General features: G+C 31.3%; 1 protein-coding gene across 1 annotated transcript; it reads right to left on the reverse strand.

Moving 5' to 3' along the window:
- Positions 1 to 4,056: 4,056 nt before the first annotated feature.
- On the reverse strand, positions 4,057 to 7,727 carry LOC140823193 (receptor protein kinase TMK1-like). Its single transcript, XM_073184392.1, has 2 exons — positions 5,050 to 7,727; positions 4,057 to 4,833 (listed from the first exon to the last, which is right to left on the reverse strand). The coding sequence occupies exons 1-2, from the start codon at positions 7,388 to 7,390 to the stop codon at positions 4,319 to 4,321; spliced, it is 2,856 nt and encodes a 951-aa protein (XP_073040493.1). The 5' UTR covers positions 7,391 to 7,727; the 3' UTR covers positions 4,057 to 4,318.
- Between the last annotated feature and the right edge of the window lie 3,687 nt (positions 7,728 to 11,414).

The following is an 11,414-nucleotide window of genomic DNA, read 5'->3' on the forward strand; positions in this document are numbered from 1 at the left end:
TGTGTGAGACGGTTTCACGAGTCGTATTTTGTGAGACATATCTCTTATTTGGGTCATCTATGAAAAAATTTACTTTTTATGCTAAGATTATTACTTTTTATTGTGAATATCGATAGAGTTGAGATGATTTCGTCTCACAAGAAACTTATTCAATCTTGAATTGGCTTTGATATTTTTAATGAGTTTAAAACCATCTAGATAATATTTAAAACATAATACACTGAACAAAGTTAAATTTTAGAAGAAATAATTATTGGCAAATTAAATTACAAAATTATATATATTACTTTATATGTATATATATATATTACTTTATATATATATACATATATATATATATATATATATATATATATATATATATTACTTTATATATATATATTACTTTATATATATATATATAATAGGCACCGTTAAGCTATATAGCTTTTGGCGCGTATTGCTTTTAACTAATAAGGCCCCCGTGTACGCCATTTGTTAGCAGGCCAATAATTGGGCCGGAGTAGAGCCTTATAGATGGGCCGGATCCCAGTATTTATTTCCAATTATATTTTGAATTTTATTTTTATAATGAAATTCAATTTACTTCGAATACTGAAAAAATAGAAACAAGAAATCTATTTTTTTTCAAAGACTTTTCATTTATGTGTTAACCAGATTACGTCAGCGTAGCATAAGGTTTAGCTGCTGCTGGTTGGCTGAGTCACCATGATTTACCTCCTCTCACATTCCTGTCGAACGCACCTAAGGTGAGCGATTTCACCTTTTGGAGCTGATAGACGTAATCTGGTCTCGAAGAACACCGGAATTTTGAAGGATGAATGATTCAAGAATACTTTAAAAAATGACATCCAGACGTAGACATACACCTGGTGGATTTATTTAAGTGTTGTATTAAGGAAAAATTAAAGTAAAATCTCTCTGTCAATGTTGGTTGTGTAAAGAGTTAAAACTATATTTTGATTATAATAGATATTAAATCCCAATTTTGAAGGATGAATAAACCGACTTATACTACTGATCTTGACCTTGAATCATCTTTTTTGACGCAAGAAGAAAGGATATAAAATTCGAGTTTAAATGGATATGAAATTCAATTTATAGAAAAAAGATATTCTGATTTTTTTTCCACATTTATCGTTTTTATATGTGATTAATGAATGTGATAGTGTTGTTTTTCGACCTATCTACTTATTTAGAATTCTTGAGAGACATGTATTCAACTTATATAGTCAAACAAATAGCGGATTTGTGTTTGCATGAATATGAGCGTATTGTTGCTCGCATGTCATACATTTTATGTTATTGATGATTTGTTTTAGTTGTTTTAGTTGTTAGAAACAAATCAACCGATTGTGTTTTATTGTTATAAGTTTTTTGGAGTAAGTAATTATTTTGATTTACAAAGTACCTACTTTGAGTTTTCAGATACTTTATTTGGTCATTTGAATAATAAATATGTATAAACAATATATGATTTTCGAGCAGTCACCAAAAATTCCTTCATGATTGGCAGTGGTGATCATACAACTTTTATTGATTATGAGTTTGTTTTCATATGGGTTAATTTGAAAAATTCTTATGCCATTTTTTTATGCTTCTCAATCGATTTCTTTTCTTCGTGATTTTTTTGTGAATTCAATTACCTTTTACCAAACAATTTGGAAAACAAATGTTGAATATTACGATGATTTTGTAGTAAAAATTTCTAAGATCGGTACTGAAATATTTGGAAGATTTTGTTGAAATATAACGTGAATAAAAAAATACTTTAATATTGTTTTAGCACACACGATGATTTGTTCAGTTGTGTTTTTATTTTACGTAATTAACTTTATCTCAAATATTGGAGTTATTAAAAAAATTTATAAATCATTTTTTTGTTTTGGATGTCTTTCGTTATTGACTCCTAAATCGACAAAATAAATTTTTAATATTTCATATATTTCACATATATATATATATATATACATATAAATATAGGAGTTTTAATTGTGAATTTTTCAATATACCCTTATGCATTTAAGTTAGCAAATTAAATCAATGGTTTTTTTAATAAGCTCTTTTAGTAATTCATTGTACATCTTAAATGACTTTGGATATTAATGCATATTGAATTTATCAATTTACCAATGGTTTTTTTTTTTGGTTACTACTAAAATTGGTTGTTAAAATGAGTTGATTTTTTCATGGTTGCTAATGAATATTTAATGTTTTTATCTTATCTTTTATTTTACATATACATACATCACTTTTATAACAAGTTGATTTTTATTAAATCAATGGTTTTTTTAATAAGCTCTTTTAGTAATTCATTGTACATCTTAAATGACTTTGGATATTAATGCATATTGAATTCATCAATTTACCAATGATTTTTTTTTTTTTTTTTTGGTTACTACTAAAATTGGTTGTTAAAATGAGTTGATTTTTTCATGGTTGCTAATGAATATTTAATGTTTTTATCTTATCTTTTATTTTACATATACATACATCACTTTTATAACAAGTTGATTTTTAAATATGAACTAAGAAACGTCATATTTTTTTATTTAAATATGTCATTTTATTTTTGTGACATTATTTTTTTCTTATATATATTTTTTAATGTTAGCAGTTGTTTTTATGCTTATTATTTTTATTTAACATTATTGGAAATATTATATGCAAAGAAAATTTAAATCATAATGTCTACGTTATTGTGTCTACACATGTTTGCAAATTTAGAATCAATGTTCATAGTGCGTTTTCCGTGAAATGGGTCAACTCTATCCGTATTTATAATAATAATTAATATTGTTGTCATAAAAATTAATACTTTTTCATTAGTGAATCAAATAGGAGATTCTTCTTATAAAATGACTCATGGAGCCTTCTCACAAAATTTTGTATGTTATCTTATTTATATATCTATTTTATTTTATTTAGAAAAATTACAATTGATATTTAATTTAATAAATGTTTAGTAGTGGTTTTATTTTAACATTATTACGATAATTTAGTTAATTAAGATAATTTTATTTGACAATATTTTGTCTATGTTTAATCCTTTTAAGTACATCGTGATTTTGGTTTCGATAAAATTCACTATTATGTTATTTTTATTATTTTCCCATTGTGAATTATATTTGGATGAAAATTTATATTTTCTAATTTGAGAGAGCTGTCATTGTGTTATGATCACGTAGATTGAAAGTGTCATATGAATAATTGAAAATATATGATTTATTGTCATAATATATTTTCATTTTTTGTATTTTATATATATTTAGATTGATAAATACTCGTAAACAATATGTTATTTCGATTTTAAACATTATCTAAATCTCTTATTAATTATCTACGTGCATCGCACGTATACATTCCTAGTTATCTCAAATATTGGAGTTATTAAAAAAAATTATAAATCATTTTTTTGTTTTGGATGTCTTTCGTTATTGACTCCTAAATCGACAAAATAAATTTTTAATATTTCATATATTTCACAATCATTTTATTGATGGAAGTTGGATCTAGGAGTGTCAATTTTTCGTTTCTTGGAAGTTGCTGCTACTTCAATAATCTTTATTTGATTTCAATTCCTAATGGTGCAACTTTATTAGAGATATTCCAGAGTTTAGGACGAACATGTGATCTTGAATTAAAGGTATTGCAATACATAGCACCACATGAGCAGATCTTGAATTAAAGATATTGAATAACGGTTGCTTCGATGCTACATGTGGAGGCACTGTCCCACATGGTTTGGATGGACAAGATTCACACACATATTTGATTTTAAAAAATTAGTGGACCTCATGTATGTGTGACTAAATTTGGGCTCTTGATATCATTATGGGGTAGTGTCCCTACATGTAAGATGGAATCAACATGTATATGTTATTTAATATAGTAATATAAAATTGGTCTTGGACTAGTTCCGCATCGAATTCAAACAGACCAAATTAAAATGATTTCGGATTCAACTTGAAATCAATTATTGATTTCAGATTAAACCGGACCGAATTCGAATATGTTCCATATTGATTCAATACCTTAACCATGCCTAGTTAAAACATATGAATTTTCAAATACATCACAAACTCTTTCACTTTCACCAACTGTCAGTCCCTTGCAATGTTTGATGAATGTTGGCTTAACAAAATACTGTTGAAACAACGTCAAAATAAAGGAGTAATAAATGTATGAACTTATGATTCCTGTAAAAATATCAGTTTCGTTTTTTTTTTTTTGGTTCTCATCACTCCCACAAGATGAAGAACACGAGAGATTTCTTACATCACCGAAACCAATAATTTTCAACCAAAAAGACGTCCCATCAACGAGCATCATTCGAAGTGAACGTATCAGCAAATCCTGAATGCTTAGCAGGAATGCTTCCTTTGCTGCCCTGATCAGTACTCGACTTGCTATAATCGCGAGTGACTTCATCTTCTTTCCAGCCCTTCAACATTTGTGGAAGGGGTAATCCTGCATTGATCCCTGAATCTTTATCTATATCCTCTTCACATGGTTTCCATTCGTCGACTAATCGAGCTAGCACGTTTACAACATACCCCATATCAGGGCGCTGAGACGGATCTCGTGCTGTGCAATGCCCGGCCAGCTCAGCTATAGTGTAAACACTTTCATAAATGTCTTCTTTGGCATCGAGGGCAGGGTCGATGTTGGCAATAAGCTTCTCTTTTTCGGATTTTATCCGCCAAAACCATTCGGCTAAGTATCGTTGCTCTTCAGGGCGATGTTCATCCAATGCCGCCAAGCCCGTTAAAAGTTCCATCAGTACAACTCCAAAGCTGTAGACATCGACTTTAGTTGTTATTTTTCCTGTCACTGAAGATGAAACAAAACGATTGAGAACTAAGCTAAGCACAAATTACATTCTTAATTTTAGAAGGAATGATTCAATTATAAGGGATCTGCTCCACCACCGAGCTGTTATGCTGTTGTTCGAGCCACCTGCATGGGCTTGTCATCCGAGTTTACCGGAAACTTCATCAACTAACATTACAAATTAGTCTATTGAACAAAAATGAAAACAACATTTACCGGCATATTCGGGCGCAAGATATCCAAAAGTTCCAGCCAACCTAGTGGCAATGGACCGCTCTGCATCTGGAGCCAATTTCACAAGGCCAAAGTCTGAAACCTTGGCTCTAAAATTATCATCCAAAAGAATGTTGGCTGATTTAAGATCACGGTGTATAAACGTTTGGTGTGTCAAAGTATGAAGATATTCGACTCCTCTTGCAACGTCAAGAGCAATAACAAGTCTCTTTGCCCAGGATAAAGGCTTTAAATCAACACTTTTCCAACGAAAAAGATGACGACTAAGAGCTCTATGGGGCATGTATTCGTAAACCAAAAGCCTCTCATTTCCTTCAGTAGAGTACCCCAAAAGGGACACAAGATGACGGTGGCTAACCCTTGAAAGCACTTCGATTTCTGCTCGGAATTCATCCAATGCTTTGGTACTAATCACCCCAGATTCCATTCTCTTAACTGCTACTCTCGTTCCATTTTCGAGCTCACCTTTGTAAACCACCCCAAAACCTCCACGCCCAAGCTCGTTTTCTTGTGAGAAATTGTTGGTCACGTTACGAAGAACCTGAAGAGAAATTCCGAGGTTTTCATTCTTGGAAACACTACCACTTTGAGTCTCCGAGGCCGAGCTATTTACCACAGAAATCTTCACCATGTTATCATGGTCTACGGAATCTTTAGGATGGATTACAAGATTTGTAGTAGCCTGCTTTGTCTTTTTCCTTTTCCTAAAACAATAGACAGCTAATACTACAGCAAGAATTATAAAAAATGTAAAGCCGGCAGCTGCAGCAACAGCAGCCGCTAATCTAGATTTTGTGGAATTTGTCGTCGCAGGTGCATTAGATGTCGAACCTGTACCATCTACTTCTGATGGTGGTGGCTGATAAGGATTGCCGAATGGTGATTCTGAGTTGCCATCGGATGGTAATGGCGACTTATTGGATCCATTGCCCGTAAAGTTAGGATTACCATCAGTTATTACCTTCACATCATTGCGGAACCTTGGCAGCGGCGGATCAAAGTCATTCCCACTCACATCCAACAACCGTAAAAATCTCAACTGAGTTAAACTCGCAGGAATTGTGCCGTGTATATGGTTGCCTTCTAAGTGAATTTCGAGTAGTGATGGTAAGTTTGAGATTAAAGGACTAAGTGTACCAGTGAGCCCGAGCTTCTGTAAATTTATTACCGAAACATCATTCCTTGAATTACAAGTGATCCCCCACCAAGGCCCCTTACATGGATCATTCCCTATCCATTGCGAAGCAAGTTTTTCGGGATAGTTCAGACCATGAAGAAAATCTACAAGGGAAATCACTTCCGGAGCACATTGATCCCCAGGATCATTTTGGCAGAATGAATTCGAATCATAATCAACATTGGCAGCTTTAAAATCCGGTATCGGACCCATAAACATATTATTGCTCAAATCCAAGACCTGAAGGTTCATATTTGCCAAACTTGGTGGAATCATGCCGACAAGACGATTCCTATTGAGGTTGAGTTCTTTTAGCGATATTAAATCACCAATATTATCTGGTAATGGTCCAGTAAATTGATTCCCATGTAGCCATAACTGAGTTAGCCCAACCATAGATCCAATGACATCAAGAGAACCACTCATTCCACCTCCATCTTGGTTATTCAACCACAAAACGTTCAGCCCTGAATCACGAAAACTCGACGGTATATAACCAGTTAACCGATTATATGACAATCTCAACATACTCAACGAAGGTAATTTACCCAAAAAGTCAGGCACAGGTCCTACTATATTGCAACCTGAACAAGAAAAATTCACCAACTGTGAAGATTCTGCCAAGTCACCAGGTATACTCCATCCAGAGCTCTGATTGAAGGGGTTATCATCCAAATTCAAGACACGAATATTGTCGAGCCCGTGAAAAAAATCCGAAGGGATCGTATCAAATTCATTAAAATCCAAGTATGCAAATTGCAAGTTAGATAATCCACTGAAAGTTGGCAACTTCCCATTCAGCTTGTTCTTCTGAAATCCCACATTTTGGAGTTTATCCATTTGATTCAAATTCTGAGGCAATGGCCCTTGTAATCCAAGCCCCCGAATCTGGATCTGCGTGACTCTGCCATCAGAACAGATCACATGAGGCCATGAAGGAGGGCCACATGCATCATTCCCATTGGCGGGCCATTTCAAAAGCTCAGGATTTTCCAAACCATTTCTGAAATCGTTCAGAATCTCGAAATCATTCGGATCCGTGACGCCATTAATACCTCCCAAGAGGCAAATATTCACAAGAACAAGAACAACAACGTGAATCAGTCTCCTTGAATCAGCTTCCATGTTCCATGCACACATTACCATATGGCAAGAATCCCGTCAAATCCCACATCCTCAAATAACATTGGTACAAAACAAAAATTACACAAGAAACACGAGGATAATGTGATTAAAAAAAATGGACCTGGCAAATTCAAGAATGAGCTAAATAATAATCTTATTCAAGAAATGGGATATTTCAGCAATGGGTTGAACAAGAAAGAGGAAACTGGGGAAGCTCCGCCTTAGGTTTAGGGTTCAATGCTTTGCAGTTGGATCAAACCCTAAAGACAAGCAGAATTCAAACGATGACAAAACTTCGATCGTATCTCTCCTTCCCAACCTTTCTGTTCTTCAGTTTTCTGTCCCTATATTTGTCTAATTTAAGGGACAGTTTTGTTTGGTAGATTTGACTACAATATTTTGTTCTTCTAATAATAATAATTATTATTACACTAAACCAAATCGTTAGATCGATTTTCAGTTAATCCCGATTTGGATTGATTTAAAATCATCTAAATCGAAAAAATTGGTTCGATTCAAAATTTGGATTAAAATAAACTAAAATAAATCAATTCAAACGGATTACATTAATATAAAAAAAATATGTAATATGTTTTGTCAATTTTGTGTGATATTTCTTGGATATAGAAATGCATTATTTGATTTTTAGTCTGTGTTCTAAATATTAGTGGAGTGAATCTCTTGTGAGACGGTGTCACGAATCTTTATCTGTGAAACAGATCAACTCGCCGATATTCACAATAAAAAGTAATACTCTTAACATAAAAAAGAATATTTTTTCATAGATGACCTAAATAAGATATTTGTCTCACAAAATACGATTCGTAAAACCGTCTCACATAAGTTTTTGACATATTAGTGAGTATCATATCATAACAATACAATTATGTTGAAGATTTACTGATTACATATTTTATACCAAATAAACACAAGTACATTAATACAAATTTATGTTTTTTATAAGTTGCAAAATGTTGTAATTATATTTCATTATTAAATACAATGTTCATTCAACTTTTAACAATTATCAGTCGCTAATTTTTCTGCATTACAATATTCCATTTACTAATTCACTATGAAATTTAAAATTTAAATTGAATCATCTAAACTAATTCAAACCGAAATTAATAGTTTGGTTTGACATTAAAAAAACAAAAACAAAAACTTGTGTGAGACAATCTTACGGATCGTATTTTATGAGACGGATCTCTTATTTTGGTTATCCATGAAAACAATTTAATTTTTATACTAAGAATATTAGTTTTTATTGTGAATATCGGTAGGGTTGACCCGTCTCACAAATAAAGATTCATCGTCTCACAACAGACCTACTAAAAAAAATTCCTGATTTTGATTTAAAATTTATTGAAATCGAAATAATATGATTTTGTTTGAAATTTTTTTAAAATAAAAGCTACCAAATCGTAGTTGATAATTCTTAATAAAATAATTATTATTATTTTTAATATTAATGAATGTAATTATATTTTTTTATAATTAATGGACACGCGTGATGATTGTGTTGCACATTTTCAGGACACGAACTTTATAAAAGAAGTCAATATTCTGGATATACTAAAATGTCTCGCAGCTGTAGGCTGTAATATTTCTAAACTTCTTTTATTTTTATAATTTCCCCTAAAAACACGAGCACATTTAGATTAAGTCATTTGAAATTCAAGATTTCGTATGTATTTTTATTGGAGTAAGTCTTATGTGAGACCATCTCACGGATCTTAATCTGTGAGACGGTCAACCATACTCATATTCACAATAAAAAATAATACTCTTAGCATAAAAAGTGATATTTTTTTCGTGGATAACTCAAATAAGAGATCCGTCTCACAAATAAGACCCGTGAGACCGTCTCACACAAATTTTTTTTTTATTGTTCGTATAACTAAACCAGAGAAAATTCTTTATGTTGTAGTTGTACTAATCACGATACATTTCAAATTACTGAAATACTATATGAATTTAAAATTCATTAGGATCAGTGTACTTGTAATATAAATATGTAGGTGATGAATATGATTTTTTGCACTTAAGATAATTAAACAATATAAAAGACATAAAAATTCTTGTGAAATCATATCAAATTACAATTTTATAACACAGATCTTCAACACGACTCAACTTACGAAAAATTATTGTTTTTTTATATAAAAATATTACTGTTCATGATAATCTCAAATATAAAAATTTGTGAAATCGTCTAGAGAGATCGACTCTACTCAATAGAAATACACAGTAAAACAAATTATATACCTCATGTATCATATATGATCTCAGTCGAATTGTAAATTGTTTCCTCGAATTAAAAATAGTATCTGGTTTGACCTACAGTTGAAATGTGACCAAATTTCAGGCGCTTTCCGCTTTATTATTATTTTATTTGCACCAAGTAACATGAACTTATTCGTTTATTGAATATTTTATAATAATAATAATAATAATATTATTATTATGATTATTATGATTATTATTATACAATTAATATTTTTACATAAAAAATCATATTATTTCATAGATCGAGTTGAGTCGGGAAAAATATATGTCTCACAACATTCAACAGTAAGACAATCTCTTATGAGATTTCACGAGACTCAAAAAGCCTCGGGTTTGCCAAACTCGTGTTACATCCATCCTTTTATTATCCAGGATAAAATCCTTTTATGTAAAATAAATGATAATATAAAACCTCGTGTTTTTAAACTTTAAGCAAAAAACCCTTTTTTTTGTTTACTTTTGTGTCCAAATTTTATTTTAAAAAATGAAACAATAGTAAATAAAAAAAAATTAATTAAGTTAATTAAACATCTAAAAAATTATATTTCTAATTATTTTCATTATTCTCTGTTTTGTTAAAAAAATTGGATCATTGACTAACGAAAATTTTAAAAAAACCAGTATAAGTCGATTGGTGGTTAATTTTTACTAGAGTTTACTTGTGATGCCCGATAAACTTAGTTAATCCAAATTAGGCAAATGACATGAAAAGAATGGTGAGTCAAACGTGTATCAGTAAGAGTAGTACTGGAATAGATAACTCTTTGAGAAGCTCTTATACGTCAAATTGTTGGCATTGTGCCGCTTGATTTAGTTGGCTACATGATACATAAAATACTAACGTCATATCTCAATAGGTAATATTGTCTATGCTGAGGACATGACTAATGATAATGAAAAGGTAAGACTGATATCTAAAGGATATAAGATAATATTAACAGATAGACACTCAACTCCTCGGACTTATGAGCCTAACAGCTCGACTCATTAGCAACAAGTAGGTGCACTATACTCTGCCATAAGTGTAAGGAAATAAAATTGTGTCTTGACTAACATATATAGCTTTTGACCTAGTGGTAAGCGCTTGATCGTATTAATTTGTATCAAAGCAAGGTCGTAAGTTCAAGTCTCCCAAAAAGCTTATTTATATACTTCTTGAGGGGAGGAGAGAATGTTGAGTTAAACATGCATGAGTGAAAATAGTACTGAGATGAGTGACCTCCTAGGAAGTTCCCGTTTCAAGCTGCTAATGTCGCATCACTTGATCTGATTGGCTAAGTGAGCCGTAAAAGAAGTACGTAAGATATTAACGGATAATACTATCTCGGCCGGAGACGGTGTTGACGGTATGAAAACGGTAAGACTACATCAGCAGATAGACACACACATCCACGGATTTATGGACTTAACAGCCCGACCCATTAGCATCCAAGTAGGTACACTTTGTGTTGTCACAAATATAAAAAATTAAAGTTGTGTATTGACTAATTGCTATAGTTTTTGACATACTGATAGGCGTCTTTATCCTAACTTAGAAATAATTAAATTTTTATTTAGTAGTAATATTATTTGTTTCATAAATTAGAAATAATAAACAAAAAAAAAGGTTTTCTACTTAAATTTTAAAAACACAAAATTAAATATGATAATTTATTTTTCATAAATAGTTTTCTGATTAATTTAGAAAGGAAAAAAAAACTGAGTTATAGATAATTTATTTTTATAGAAAGTTATGTTTTTTTTCCATACGTCCTTC

Source organism: Primulina eburnea, chromosome 2, assembly GCF_022965805.1.
Source record: "Primulina eburnea isolate SZY01 chromosome 2, ASM2296580v1, whole genome shotgun sequence".
NCBI lineage: Eukaryota > Viridiplantae > Streptophyta > Magnoliopsida > Lamiales > Gesneriaceae > Primulina > Primulina eburnea.

What these genes read in the sequence shown, in the direction of transcription:
- LOC140823193 (XM_073184392.1), bottom strand. Translation starts at nt 7,390, where the DNA reads ATGGTAATGTGTGCATGGAACATGGAAGCTGATTCAAGGAGACTGATT. An exon ending in TCTTGCGCCCGAATATGCCG is followed by an intron (nt 4,834 to 5,049) that starts GTAAATGTTGTT and finishes TTTCATCTTCAG; the next exon opens with TGACAGGAAAAATAACAACT.